This window comes from Lupinus angustifolius, chromosome LG16 (assembly GCF_001865875.1).
Source record: "Lupinus angustifolius cultivar Tanjil chromosome LG16, LupAngTanjil_v1.0, whole genome shotgun sequence".
Classification (NCBI taxonomy): Eukaryota; Viridiplantae; Streptophyta; class Magnoliopsida; order Fabales; family Fabaceae; genus Lupinus; species Lupinus angustifolius.
The window spans coordinates 1555036-1570676 of record NC_032024.1 but is presented as its reverse complement, the minus strand read 5'-3'; the positions used below and the strand labels follow the sequence as shown (position 1 = coordinate 1570676).

Sequence of the window (15641 nt, the reverse complement as noted above, 5' to 3'; positions counted from 1 at the left end):
CTGTAACTCATTACATGATTCAAATGTATATACATTTCCTTTACAAATAGTTACACTTTAACGGTCTGTTTGCGAGTTGATTTTTGGAGAGACAATGAAAGGTAAGGAAAGACATGAGAACTATGAAATACACTTATGAGATGACTCTCAAACTTTCTATTTCCCCTCCAAAACAAACTCGGAAAACATAAAAGAGTTTTAACATTTGATCAAGTTGAATTAACGAAACAATCTCATTTCAGAGGAACAGTGACTCTTCTTGTCCTTAATGCATGCAATTTCAGGTCCAAATCAATTAGGTTATTATTTCAACAATATAGACCTGAAGTGAAGTCAAGAATACCCAAAAAGCCCGGCCCAAATCACAATCTCTAGGCCTGGATCCAATGCTAACTTTTGCTTTCTATAAGCTATAATAAAATGCTCATTAATTACAGAACCTACCATCATCAAAGTTTTACTTTACTTGCACTCCAAGACAAAGATGAATGAGAATGGAAGCAAAAACTTCACCTTATTCAACATCTGAAAATCTATTCCTCCTAATAAGTTACACACTCCCTTTCCATCACTTTCTCTCCACATTCAAAACCCTCCTTTTAAAGCAACAAACATCTTCCACACATAACAATATTCAAGGGAAAAAAGAGAGACAAAAAAGATGAACCCAACATTGGTTTTTATTCTAAGTATTGCAGCAATATTAGTGAGTATTGTGCATGCACAATCATCAGTGAAACCATTAGTAAAGATAGTGAAGGGTAAGAAGCTATGTGACAAAGGGTGGGAATGTAAGGGATTCTCTAGTTATTGTTGCAATGAGGCTATTTCTGAGTACTTTGATACTTATCAGTTTGAGAATTTGTTCTCAAAGCGTAATGCACCAGTTGCACATGCTAATGGATTCTGGGACTATCATTCTTTTATCACTGCTGCAGCACAATATCAACCTCATGGGTTTGGCACCACTGGAAACAAAACCACTGGGATGAAAGAGGTTGCTGCATTTCTTGGTCATGTTGGTAGCAAGACTTCTTGTAAGTGATTATTTAGTTGACTTATATCTTATGGTATCTGTTTTTCCATTTCGATTCAAGACTTCTTATGTGTTTCCATGCCCCTTTGACACCTCGAAAAATAGACAAATTCCTTTTCTTAGGAACACATACAAGATAATGATAACCCCACCAATTTAATATTAATAAAAAACATGTCCTATCAAGACAGAATTTCGAACTTGTTATTCTCTTGCCTAGCAGACAAAGATTTACATATGTAGAAATTATGATTTATTCGGGGTCGACATGAGAGTCCAACCACATTTATATCACATTTGATATGATCACAAGGCATATTCATATTCTTCTTATGTTTTGTTGATTTATGGTATGGTTCTTGGTTGAGTAGGAGTGTTTTATATCAAATACTTTGATACTTTTATATACTTTTTGTCTATATATCTTCTAATTACTTATGGGTTTTTCAGTATCAACTTGTTTGTGTTTTATAATATGAGTGTCCTATATCACAATCCATACACTCTAGTTCTATGTTAATGTGATCATAATATATTATACATTTCAAGTAACATGCATGTAGATTATTATACATTTCAATCCATATACACTTGGATAAAGATCTTGAAATGATAGTAACAAATTGTTGAATAATATTTCAGGTGGTTATGGGGTAGCTACTGGGGGACCCCTTGCGTGGGGCTTATGCTACAATAAGGAATTGAGTCCTGATAAATACTACTGTGATGATTATTACAAATTAACCTATCCATGTTCTCCTGGTGCAGCATACTATGGCCGTGGTGCCATACCAATATACTGGTATACCATTCATACTTTTAGTTTGCTTGATTAACTTAATTTCGAACAAAAATCTGTAGTCTCAGATCCTACTATCTCGGACCAATGATAATAAAACAAAAACCACATATATAATGAATGTTTAAAATATTTAATCGACAAAACATGTTTTCATTGCCCAGTCCAACAAATAGATAAGATTGTGATAACATATCTTTGTTCCTTGTATACCTGATCCAACATTAACTGGTGTATCATTATCTCTTTTTTCCTGCTCATAAGTCTGTAATTTCTATAGTGTAATTTTTTTTACCATTTTCTTAGAACATGACAACAGAAGATAATTATTTGACAACTTATGATAAAAATTAATGTGTTTTCTTTTAGAAAACATAGTAGATAGAATAGAAATGATAGAACTGAAGTAAAATTTTACTGAATAAGTGTGAATAAAACAATAGTGAGTAAAACTCAACAATAACCAACTTGTTGATTCATCAAACCAATCTAACTTGTAACCAAATTCTGAAAAGGGTATTATTTTCTTTGTTGATACCTTGATATTAGGAACTACAATTATGGAAAAACTGGTGAAGCCTTAAAAGTGGATCTATTAAACCATCCAGAATACATAGAACAAAATGCCACCTTAGCTTTTCAAGCAGCAATATGGAAATGGATGACCCCACCAGAGAAGCACATACCTTCAGCACATGATGTCTTTGTTGGAAACTGGAAACCAACAAAAAATGACACATTATCTAAAAGGGTCCCTGGATTTGGTGCCACTATTAATGTACTCTATGGTGATCAAGTATGTGGCCAAGGATCTGATAATGAAGCTATGAACAACATAATTTCTCACTATCTCTATTACCTTGATCTTATGGGAGTTGGAAGAGAAGAAGCTGGGCCTAATGAAGTGCTTTCATGTGCTCAACATGCTGCTTTTAAGCCTTCTGCCACACAATCTTCTTCAACAACTTGAGCTTTTCTTTCTTGGTCATTGTTGCATGCATGTGCATTCTTGAAAATTCTAATAAAGGAGGGCAATTGTAGAGTAAATTTCAACTACTTTTGGATTCTAATGTGTATAGATTATTATGATGCTGTATATCTTGGTTCTTCTTTTCTTTCCCTTCCTATACAAGTTTAATATATTTTTGGTGCAATGTATAAATTCAGTGCTTGATAATTGTTGTCTGAACAATTTTGTTGATATGATATGTGTATGTTGTGCATTTCAATATAAAAATATTATAAAGTTTCTTCCAAATGATCAAATTCCATTAAACTTAAAATAATGATGGAAGCATTTGCACCATAAAAGTTTGATATTGTAACTCATATATCAAACTATATAATTTTGGTAATAATATAATATTATTACATTAGAAATCCATAATTTCTAATTAAGGTAAGTATCATATATTTAATACAATTATATATACTATTTATTTTGGGTTATAAAACAAGTAATCTAATGTCTCACAACTCATAGGATTTCTAAAATCGATAACGAATATGAGTTTAATGAATGTATATTTAAATGGTTGGCCTATATGGGATAATAAGAAGTATAAGGAAGGGTTATGGTTTCCAAGACACCAAAATTGTAAATAGTTTTCACCCTTCCATTTGAGGGAAAACGAAGGTCCCAAAAGAAATTCAAGATTTGGTTGAGGAATCATCATACCAAACTCTCTCTCAAGACATACAAAAAGAATATATTTGAGAAACATGGATTCAGATATAACTTTATATCATTGTTTTATATTATGTGTGAGAATCATGAGATATAAATTCTATGATTGAGAGTTCACCAATCATAAGGAAACTCTAACATATAATTGATCTTATGTTCATTAAGATTATGATTTCATTGTTGTTATTTTACTATATTACACATTATTAGAGATGACAAAATGAGTCATTCGACTTGTTTTGCCTGTGCATGCAAATGACCACAGAAATTTAGATATGTTTACATTGACTTAACGGACAAAATTTATTGTTCTGCCCGTTTTAAAACGGGTTAACGAAGAGCCCGCAGACATTGTTGAATAACTAAAAAAATAAAAGATTTATTTTATAAATAAAATAAAATTAAATAATGTAGCTAAATATAAAAAATTAACAAAAACTTTGAGACGAAATATACAAAATTTGTGTACCCTACACAAAACAATATCAGGCTATGCGGGCACGCCTTCCATCTATAGAAATAATAATGAAAAGAAAGCATGTATTAATTTCCAATTTTTGGAATATGTAGTACTCATCATAATCTCATCTACCAATCATATAAAAAATGAGAAAATATATTGATATATATATGAGTTCTATATATTATCGTTGTATAATTTATATTTAATTATTATTAACTTTTATAAAAATAATATAAATAAATAATACATTGATAGTATATAAATTTTACATTGACATTACATATATTTTACACTGATAAATTTTGTTGTCTTGGGATATTTTGATAAACATGATCCAAAAGTAAATGGTTATTATTATTTTGCAAATATTCTAACCCTCTCACTCTTCCTCCTTCTCTTTATTTCTTTTTATCCTTTCTCTTTCCAGCATCTTTTTTTCTCTCTCTATGGCCTCTCTTTGTTCTTCTTTTGCACTCCATTGAAAGGTTACATTTTATAGATCAATATTCCAAACTTTGATGATAGGTTTTTGATTTATGAGTCATCATTTGGTTTTGTTTAGTTGAACAGATAAACAGAGATGAGATGGCAGTGTGCAACAGGGAACACTTTTGCACTCACCCAACCATTGAGGTATATAACCAAACCACAATCTCAACCCAACCCTAGTTTTTTTTTTCATTTTTCGTTTATAAGTGTCATTTTCATATATACAAATATCACAACTTTCAAGAAATTAGTGATGCTGTAAAGTGCTATCTATTGTTCTAATGATATTAAAGAGAGAAGAGAAACTAATTGCATTGAAAAAAGGCTAATATTTTCATATGGGAAAGTTATATTAAATTAATTGGATTGTTAGTGTTAAAATTTATGCACATTTTAAATTTTCATTTATATTATTTTTTGTTGTTGTTAAAAGTCAATAATAACAGTGATAAATAATGCAGTAACAGAGTATAAAATTTATACATCAATATTATTTAAGAAATAGGACAATATATCTACAACAATCAATATTATTTAAGAAAGGAAAAAATATGTATACACTGAAATCTTTTATACTATCGTAATATTATTTATCATTCATTTTTAATTATTATTAACTCTTAAATAAATAAAAGCAATTTAAATAAATGTAAATGATGCACTAATTATGTATAATTTTTTATATGGTGAGTATATGAATATTACATTCTTTAAGAAATGTACAAAAATTAAATATATAACCTGAGAAAAAAATATGCAATATGAATTTTATACACGATCACCGCATCCAACTATTCATATTTAATCATAATTAATAACATAAACCTTTACCCTATAACACATTATTACACTCTTATTTTCATAAACAATATCATATGACTTTAATAATGTATTGAATTCGACCACATATGTGATTTGTGCTTGGAATCTGTCCTAGTCTCCTAAAGCGTGTAGTATTCGTCACACTTGCCATCAAAAATAGTATGGCTAGTATGAGAATATGCTAATAAAAATACCCTACTACTATTTTTATATTATTAAGTGCAATAAAAAAAATAGAAAGCATTGAATTAAAAATTACATATCCGATTATAAAAATGATGAAGCATTGAATTAAGCCTAATAAAAAAGGAATACAATATTTATAATGTTGTATAAGTGGTTATCATGTTGAATAGTATAGTACTATATATAATGATCAAACTATGTCTTCTTATTGCATATATTTAGAGAGAAAGTAGTGGTGCGGGTACAGGAGAAAGTGTGATGGGGAGCGACATAGATGATTTGGGAAAGAATGATGCAAACTACACAGCTTTGACACCGTTATGGTTCCTGGAAAGAGCTGCTACGGTGCACCCCAATAGAACATCGCTGGTGCATGGATCATGGCGCTACACGTGGCATCACACTTACCAGCGTTGCCGTCGATTTGCCTCTGCTCTTTCTAATCACTCTATTGGTCTAGGCCACACTGTAATTTTCTTTTCTCTCATTAATATTATTATTAATTTTGTTGACTATGCCTATAAAGAACCATAATTCTGTTAGGGACACCGTAGGGAAGTTCTGTTTTTTTTGTTTGCCGCAGGAAAAATGTTATCTCAGTTCATAAAAGTCTTATTTCATTTTGATTTTATTTTGGTTTTAGGTACATATGGCACGGGTACAGGTATGACAACATACCGTTTGTGTCACTCCATGTGTCATAGGCTTGTAAAATGTGTTTGGTCAGAAAAAATATATTTAAGTTAAAATTTAATTATTAAGTATCAATGACATAATAATATTAATAAGGACATGAACAGTGTAAAGATGTGCTCCCATGTGCCATAATAAATTTTTTATGTTGATTGTTGAAATATGATTTGTTTGGGACATAAGGACATCAACTTTTTGGGACAGGTAATCCTTGTCCGAGTTCATATCTAGTATTGGAGAGGAGTCCAACCTCTCTTCGATACTCTGAATAATCAAGTACCAAAATGTGAGTGTTTAAGTTCGGAGTGAGGATATTCTCCTACATTAGATAAGAAATACCTAAAAAAAGAAAAAAAAAATAGTATGATGTGATACTTTTACGTAGCTTTAGCTATACAAGAAAAAAGAAGAATTTGCATATCCAGGAGAGGATTCTTTTAGCATACTGAAGTATTTCTCCAATGCTGCAACAGGTAGCTGTTATTGCACCCAACATTCCAGCCCTTTATGAAGCTCACTTTGGAGTTCCAATGTCAGGAGCTGTACTCAACACTGTTAATATTCGGTTAAATGCATCAGTAATTGCTTTCCTTCTTGGTCACTCCCTAGCATCAGTTTTGGTGGTGGATCAAGAGTTCTTTTCCTTAACTGAAGAAGCATTGAAAATATGGTCTAAGAAAAGCAACAACTTTAAGCCTCCAATCTTAATTGTTATTGGTGATGAAAACTGTGATCCTAAAGGACTTAGATATGCATTATCCAAAGGAGCCATTGAGTATGAGAATTTTCTTGAAAGTGGTGACCCTGAATATGCATGGAAACCTCCAAAGGATGAGTGGCAGAGCATTGCTTTGGGTTATACATCTGGTACTACTTCTAGTCCTAAGGGCGTCGTGTTACACCACCGAGGAGCGTATCTCATGTCTCTAGGTGGAGCTCTTGTTTGGGGAATGAATGAAGGTGCTGTATATTTGTGGACATTACCAATGTTTCACTGCAATGGATGGTGCTACACTTGGACACTTGCAGCTCTTTGTGGAACAAATATATGCCTTAGACAGGTAACTAATCTGGTTGCTTTACTCTCTGCATTAGTTGGAGTGGTTGAAATGAATATATTTGTCGTCTTATTTTTATCATCGGGTAATATTATATACCTATGTATGCTTGATGTTAGACATAGCCAGTCATAAACCTGGATGAAAGATGAAGGTTGTGTTAGGCAGTCGACAGCCAATGTAAAATTTTATCGAATCTTATGACTGTGATGAGTAATAGGATGTGCATACCTTGTTGATAATTTATAATTCCGGCTTGAAGTTTGATGTCATGGCTTATTCAAGGTCAAAACAATGAAAGACAAGGTTGAGCTAAGTTGATGCGTGTCTTATATAAAAATGGCATGATTGGAACATATACATTTATATTGAACCTTTAATATTTTGACCATGATATCAGAGTTCTTCTGCAGAATAGTAATTTCTTTGATTTTCATTTTTAGGCTAGTGGAGAGTGTTAACATTCTAGTTTGAAAACCTTAACATACAAAAGTTTTTTGAATATGCTACTCTCTTTTTAACTAACATTGTTGTATGCATTTCACAGGTAACAGCTAAAGCAGTATATGCAGCCATTGCCAAGTATAAAGTGACACATTTTTGTGCAGCACCAATTGTGCTTAACACATTAATTAATGCCCCTCCAGAAGAAACCATTCTTCCATTACCCCATGTTGTACATGTAAACACAGCTGGTGCTGCTCCTCCTCCATCTGTTATATCTGCCATGTCGGAACGAGGATTTCGTGTCATACACACTTACGGTCTCTCAGAAACTTATGGTCCCTCCACAATATGTGCATGGAAGCCAGAATGGGACTCACTACCACCTGAAAAGAAAGCCAAACTCCATGCAAGGCAAGGCGTTCGGTACATATCCTTAGAAGGCCTAGATGTAATGAACACGAAAACAATGCAGCCGGTTCCTGCAGATGGCACTACCATTGGTGAGATTGTGATGAGGGGTAATGGTGTGATGAAAGGGTACTTAAAGAACCCAAAGGCTAATGAGGAAGCATTTGCAAATGGATGGTTTCATTCAGGTGATCTTGCAGTGAAACATTCAGATGGGTACATAGAAATCAAGGACAGGTCAAAGGATATAATCATATCTGGTGCTGAAAATATAAGCAGTGTGGAAATAGAGAATGCTTTATACTCTCATCCTGCAATACTTGAGGCATCAGTGGTTGCAAGGCCAGATGAGAAATGGGGTGAGTCTCCATGTGCATTTGTGACATTGAAGAATGGAGTATTGGATAGTGGTAATGAGCAAAATCTAGCTGAAGATATAATCAAGTTCTGTAGGACCAAGATGCCTTCTTATTGGGTCCCAAAATCAGTTGTTTTTGGAACATTACCAAAGACTTCTACTGGGAAGATACAGAAGAATTTGCTGAGAGCAAAAGCAAAGGAAATGGGACCTGTTAAGATAATAAGCAAGTTATAATCATGTGACATTGATTAGTTGGTGTCGCGCCCCGATTTCTCCACAACTTCTTAAGAGTCGTCACATGGTTAAAATGTAATGGCGACTCTAAGAAGTCGTGCAGCCGAAAATCGGGGTGCAACAGTTAGTGGTATGTAACATGTGTGTTTAGGATTGCTGTTTTTAATGATATATAAGTTTTTTATTTAAGTGAGTTGTTTGTTATATGTGCAAAATGTTGGGACCTAAACTTTGTTATTTGATGAACAGAATTGAAAATGTAATCAACTTCTATGTTTGGGTTCATAGAAGGTTGGATATTATCTCTTATATTTTGTACTAAATTTATATACAATATTTAACCACGATATTAAAATTAACTATTCAACCTATAGAAACTAAAGAATATTCAGATTGGCGTTAAATAGTTAACTTGATTAATAGCTAAATTGAGTAATGCTTCTTTTAATAGTCTTTTTTTCACATGGACACAAAAATTAACAATTTGTTAGTCTAGTGGTGCAAAACTTTATTAGATCTTTAGGATGATCAAAATGATAAGAGTTTAATTCCTGAAAATAGTCACGAATCCTGAAAGATATTAGTTCCTTATTCATATGTAAAAAATAGGTAATACCAAAAAATAATATGTGAAACAAGAATTCAATCTACGAAAACATGGTTAGGGAACTTGACTATCTATCCGTTGTATTAAACATTGTGAGGTGTTAGAATGGGGCTTGTATGACAGATTATGGATAAAAATACGGATGAATTTCAAGTTTTTTTTACCATTTTCCTTAAAATAAAGATTTTTTAGGGTTAGGATCTTCTTCATTAATAGAGAGATAATTGGTTCAAAAAAGTAAAGAGAAATGTAATTTTCAATTACACATATATCTTTTGGATTACAATAAAATCACATTTTTGCCATTAAAAACAAGTAAAAATATGTATTTGTCTATGTGGAGAAGATTCTTCCTCTTCCATAATAGTATTAATGTTGAAACACATAATAATGTTGGATATCAAATATATTTTTATGAGCAATTTGAACAAAGTACTTGCCTAGGATAGAGATGGGTCATCTTTTAAGAATGTCATGTTCATCCTCCTTTGCAAGATATTTGGATTGGGGTGTCTTCAGTTTTTGGGCCCAATAATTTAGGGTACCTGGGCCTGCACCTCTTCGGCTTCCATATAGATTCATATGGTATGAAATTTAAACAAAGTGGGACAAAAATCAAAACCCACAAAGTATACTGTGAAACCTTCCTAAGTTGTATAAAATTATATAAAGCATTATATGAAGGTCCAAAGAGTCCAATCGATTATCTATATATATTATTTGATGTTATTCTATTGAATAGAAATATAAAGAAAAAGATTTTTTGGAAAGAAGATCATGTTTTATAAATAATTTCATCATTTTCATGAGAAGAACCAAGAAATAATCTTTTTTTAATGTATTTTTTTGTGGTGATTTGATCAATGATTTGCAACTTCTAGAAGCTCAGATTTGTTTTTTTTTTGTTGAAAAAGGGTGGTTTGAGATAAAATCAAACTATCTGGATAATCAGAGGTTCTTGATAATTTGTTATCCAAAGTAATCCCTTAAGTGTATAATGGATACATAATTTTCAATATTTTAACTACTATGATTTGATTGATTCTCACAAAGATATTCCTTGTAATGATCTTAGACTTGGGTTCCAATTTTCCATCAAAAGGGGACCCACTATATTCGTTTTGGATAATATTAAAAGCAAACAAATTAATAATTCCTCCTTAGCTTTATTTGATGACTGCACTTGTAATAAACATATATGGTAATTGAGAAAAGAACATTGAAAGAGAACTCAAAAGTGTTGAACTTAACGTAAAAAATATATATGATATAGCTCCATAGAAAAGAGCTTCAAAGGACCAGTTAGGTAAAAATAACATTTTGAAAAAGCCAACTCAAAGTGTTAGATTGGATAAAAGAAAGGTTTGGTGAACAATAGTTGATAAAATTAAACAATGTAAACAATGAAATTGAATCATCTCCAATATTAGACTCTCTCGTATTAATGCAAAGTAGAAAATTGTTTTAATTTAAAATTTGGTGTAATGTATTATAGTTTGAGTTAGGACTAAACTATTTAATAATAGAGAGGATGTCAATCATCAATAGATCATTATCTTTTATATATAGTGTAAGAAAATTTCAATGATTTTAGTTTTACACATGTATGTTTGTACTGAAGGCAATCATGTTTAAGACGAGAACATCTACAGGTATGTGGGGCTAACTTTTTATCAGGATTTTTTCCATCTACAAAATTCAAATTCGATACCTTATTTAAGAAGAATGAAACACGTATTACTTAAACTAACACCTCATTCGTTAGTAAAAATTGGTTATGAAAAAACATCTCTTCTATCACGTCACTATGTTTAAGGATAAGAATGTAGACCCAATAATTCAGCAACTACACCAAGCTTATACCATAATAATGTTCGTATGATATGAAGGTTATTCAGTTAGATCAGCTTTTCTATGATCCTCTACTTAGGTGGTTCTGATTGTCATCTATCTCATGTTAGCCACCCAAGTAGCCATGTAAAATGAGGTTTCATTGGTGCATGTTGCTATATTATATTATATTATATTGTTTTGTTCTCATCCAAATAAAATGTCAAAATCAGAATTGTTAATGGATAGGGTTTGTAGGTCCATTTTATTTATGATCAAGTTGATTCAGTTAAAGCTCATTATTTTGCCACCTCAACTCTTTTTGCTCTTACTCTATCTATAGCCAACACATTAATAACTCATCATCAAAGTTGTGCTCAAATCAAATACGATATATGTTGATGGGTACTACAATAATATATAATACTATAGTCTTACGAATTACACTAATAATTACATATCAAATATGAATTATTTGCATACCTACAAAATTAAAAATTAATAAGTAACTAAATTAAAATTGTGAATCATGCATATGAGTTACATTTTTTATCCATTAAAATTTGTTTGGTGGATGGTTGGATACTTAAAAAATCAGATTTGATACGAGAACATTGACTAGCTCCAAATTCTATTATTATAAAAATAAATAAAAAAAACATAGGATTTTAAAGTAATTTATTCATATTGAATGGTCTTTAATTAATTGTTTTATCTTTATAATTTTGTAAAAAAAAATGTTGATGAAAACAAAACCCACGTTAAGTATTGTAATTGCTTTATTCATATATTCTATTTTGTGATTCAATGGTCTTTAATTGATTTATCACAAATTATAATGTAATTAAGATGTTACATATTCAATGTTTAATTTGTTGTATATATGAAGAAAAACAACTCATGTGTTGTTTTATGGCTTCTCGTAATTGTTTGTTATTCCCTTTTTGCTTTAGCATGAGATCATAGATGAACTTACAAAATGTGATAAAACAAGAATGATGGGAACTCAAACCAAAAAAAGATGCCACAACAAAGTTTCAACTATAAAAAGATGTTACTATAATTACATGTACTATGCTTCAAGTTGAAGAATTTTCACCAAAAAGCCATTGGTGGGACTTTCATTTGTCCCAAATTTGTCTTCATTTAACCACTAATCTATGTACTTAGTGCTTTATACTTAATTGGGAAATGGAGAGAATTATTTAGCCAATTTAGAAAAATACTTTAGCATTGCGTAAATAAATAATGGGATGCCATTTTAATGAAAGAAAAGGATAATTTGGTATAATGGAAACAAGATGAGCAAAATGTGAAACAAAAACAAATGTTCAATAGCTGGTTAAAAAGTCCCATTTGCTCACGTAACATTTAAGGTTTAAAATTTTCAACCTTTTGTCAAACCCATAATTTTTGAAAATCATATAAAAAGATACAAGAGTATGAGTTCGATATAATTTTAAGGTTGTTCCTAAAAACAACATAGTCGCATGCATATGAGATAAAACTGCATACGTCTATTCTCATGCTCTGGATCATGAGTCACTAATATCTTTTTAGATGTAAAATTTATTAAAATAAATCTTTAATTTTTCCTTAACATGCTTAAAAACTTTATGTTTGTTGATTCATTAAAAGATATTTAATTTCATCCCCACCACACACCAATTATTTACTTAATTATTTTTTATAAAGAAAATTCATTAATATTATTGAGACAGCTGTAGCATGTGGGACAAGAATTGTTGCTTGTGGATTTCACATGTCATACACTAAAGACAGTTGGTAGGCTATTACATATATTACTTAAAGTTAAAGGCACCTCATTTAGTCCTACTTCATTATATTGATTGGAGAAAAACAAATTAAATAATAGAACCAAGTTAACTACCTTTATTATAATGTTTTTGTCAATGTTGTTAATTTTCAATTCAAGTACTTCAACTTAGAGGACTACATATTCTTTATTTATGATTAAAGGATGTATATGGTTTTTCTTATCCCTTATCCCATCATATAATATATATACACTAAATGTCTATATGCTAATCAATATGTATACTAATCAAAGCATATATGTGTATATATGTGTGGGTCCGTTAGTGGTTGGCAAATTATAGTTTTGCATGATTATAAATATGAATTAATATATATATATATATATATATATATAGAGCAACACAATCATATTTATTTACATTATTTGTTTGGTAAGAATTTGATCTTAATATTAGAATAAATGGACTATTAAATATTGGCTTAAAAGAAAAAGAGAATGATGTGGCCAAGTAAAATGAGTGGCTATAGTGGAACCTTTTTTTGTAGCCAATAAAAATAAGAGGTTGTGGTGAAGCATCTTTGTTTTTGTCATAAAATCCTCAAGGTTTTGGCTATAAATAGGAATGCTCGAAGCCATTGTAAGACATATCAATATTCTAAATATTCTAGTTTTAGTGCATATTCTCTCTTCTTCTCTTGTTCTAATATTGTGAGGAATATTTTAGTGTTTAAGATATACTTGAGAGAGAGTGATATTGAGTGTACTTGAGTTTTGGGAAGTGAGTGAAACACTTGAGTGAACTTGTAATTCTCTTTTATTATAGTGATAATATCATTGTTGCTCTTCAACCGTGGACATATACAAATTGCTGAATCACGTTAATTTCTTGGTGTCATTTTCTCTATTTAAATTTCTCCATATGTCTTCCACTACAAAGACAATAATGTCTTTTCTCGTACCTGTGAAGAATAATCAAGATTATTTTAAAAAGTTGAAATGAGGTTAAGAGCATTCTCGACAAAGTTATCTCAAGCATTGTAAAGAGTTGTGCAACCATTTCTTCCTTTTTTCTTTTTAAGGTTAATATAATGCACACAAACTAAAAATATATTAAAGAGTACAATATTATGATTACAATATTCTTATTTATTTCCTAAGAGAAAAGAAAAATAGAATTAATGTTAGGTATAATTATTGAATGAGAATAGAATTAGAGGGGAGGGGGTCGATGAAGCCTTGAAATTGTAAAACAACAAAAGTTTAAAAACAATACTAAAAAACAAAAATAAAGAATGGAAGGAGTAAGAGTTGTTGCATAGAAAATTTTGTGTCTCATAAATAAGCGGACATAATTCCATAAATGATAGAAATTTATGAAACACATTTAAAGTTATATAAAGTTGCATCATAAGAGTGAAAAATATTTATAAGTTTTGTAAAATAAAATGCATAACGGTAAAAACAATTGTATGAATCTCTAATCAGTTGCACCATTAAAAATATGCTCCAACTAAATTATTGTGTATTTTATAAACGAATAGTGAGAAGTCTCTAATTTAAAAAGAAAAATAATGTAACATTCTTGAGAAGTGTTTGTGAAGTTGTGACTTGGAGGAAGAAAGAGCAGAAAAAGAGACAAAAACTCATAATTTTCTTCAAATGGAGTCACGAGATTTGAATTTTGTTAATAGTGCTTTATTCAAATGCAGTAGCATCACGGGGGTGAAAAGCCTTTACATTGGTAAAACACCCTGCAGCAATATTGTACTAGAAATAATTATTTTTTATTTGAAAAGTGTTGGGTTTATAAGTGTGAAGTCTTATATTGAATATGTGAAGAGGAGTGAAATAGTTTATAAGAAGCAAAGGCCCACAAAACTAATGCCTTAAAGTTTTGGTTCGAGACGTGGTGTCTCACTTATGACTCTTCACTCTTTCCATACTCATGTAACAATGGAACTCTCTGATGGTTGGAGGCCCCCTGATTGCATTCTGGCCCAACAAAAAGTTTGTTTGTAATATGAGAAATAAAGATTATTTGTCTCAGTTTTTGTATTTTATTAATATATTAATATAATTAAAAGTGATATTTTAGTAAAAAAATCATAAAAACAAAAAATAATTTTATTATATTATATGGAGATAAAAATTTGTTAGGACATATAATCCTTCTTACTTAAATGGGTATTTAAGTTGGAGGGAGAACAGCTAAATAATTTGACTTCTGTAGGAAAAAATGTCAATGGATTATGTTAATTAATTCTTTTAACTCTTGGGAGCAAGGTGTTTTGATTTGATTAATCAATTCTATTATTTGGAATCAAAACTTTTCCACCTTAGGAAAAAAGTTGGACCCTTCATCTACTTTTAATCTTTGGGTTTTGTTAAGGATGGGTTTAACCACCAAAAAGTATAAATAGAATCTTATGATATATTGAAATAAGTAAATTTTGATGTGCTTAGTTTCCCCATAAAACATATATTTTTATTATGTCGGTAAATCATCAACTATTCATCTATTAATTGTTATTAACTTTCAAATAAAAGTAATACAAATCAATGGTGTATGATGTATTGACAGTGTAAATATTTTACACAATCAGAGTATACATCTTAAATTCATATTTTTATACATACACATTTCCCTAGAAAATATTAGACTTCATATTAATGTTCAAATTTTGATCTTAATGAAGTTTTTTATGATAAAAAACATTTTCCTTATTAGTTTTGATAGAGTC

The 15641-nt window shown here is 30.5% G+C and overlaps 2 protein-coding genes across 3 annotated transcripts; both read left to right on the top strand.

Annotated features, from left to right (window-relative positions):
• Positions 617–3056, top strand: LOC109330193 (chitinase-like protein 2). The gene is made up of 3 exons (XM_019564265.1): positions 617–1037; positions 1679–1838; positions 2385–3056. Exons 1-3 carry the CDS (start codon positions 662–664, stop codon positions 2803–2805), a joined length of 957 nt encoding a protein of 318 aa, XP_019419810.1. The 5' UTR covers positions 617–661; the 3' UTR covers positions 2806–3056.
• LOC109330118 (acetate/butyrate--CoA ligase AAE7, peroxisomal-like) lies at positions 4412–14919 on the top strand. Of its 2 annotated transcripts, none has more exons than XM_019564155.1 (5): positions 4412–4618; positions 5705–5950; positions 6649–7236; positions 7781–8704; positions 14909–14919. In XM_019564155.1, the coding sequence occupies exons 1-4, from the start codon at positions 4571–4573 to the stop codon at positions 8681–8683; spliced, it is 1785 nt and encodes a 594-aa protein (XP_019419700.1). In that variant the 5' UTR covers positions 4412–4570; the 3' UTR covers positions 8684–8704; positions 14909–14919. The 2 variants fall into 2 exon arrangements, with proteins under 2 accessions (XP_019419700.1, XP_019419699.1); XM_019564154.1 differs by lacking the exon at positions 14909–14919 and adding an exon at positions 8814–8925 and having other exon boundaries at positions 7781–8707.

Coding starts and splice junctions, on each gene's coding strand:
- LOC109330193 (XM_019564265.1), top strand. CDS start 662: ATGAACCCAACATTGGTTTTTATTCTAAGTATTGCAGCAATATTAGTG. Junction 1,038..1,678: donor TGTTGGTAGCAAGACTTCTT/GTAAGTGATTAT, acceptor ATAATATTTCAG/GTGGTTATGGGGTAGCTACT. Junction 1,839..2,384: donor GGTGCCATACCAATATACTG/GTATACCATTCA, acceptor CCTTGATATTAG/GAACTACAATTATGGAAAAA.
- LOC109330118 (XM_019564155.1), top strand. CDS start 4,571: ATGGCAGTGTGCAACAGGGAACACTTTTGCACTCACCCAACCATTGAG. Junction 4,619..5,704: donor GCACTCACCCAACCATTGAG/GTATATAACCAA, acceptor GCATATATTTAG/AGAGAAAGTAGTGGTGCGGG. Junction 5,951..6,648: donor CTATTGGTCTAGGCCACACT/GTAATTTTCTTT, acceptor ATGCTGCAACAG/GTAGCTGTTATTGCACCCAA.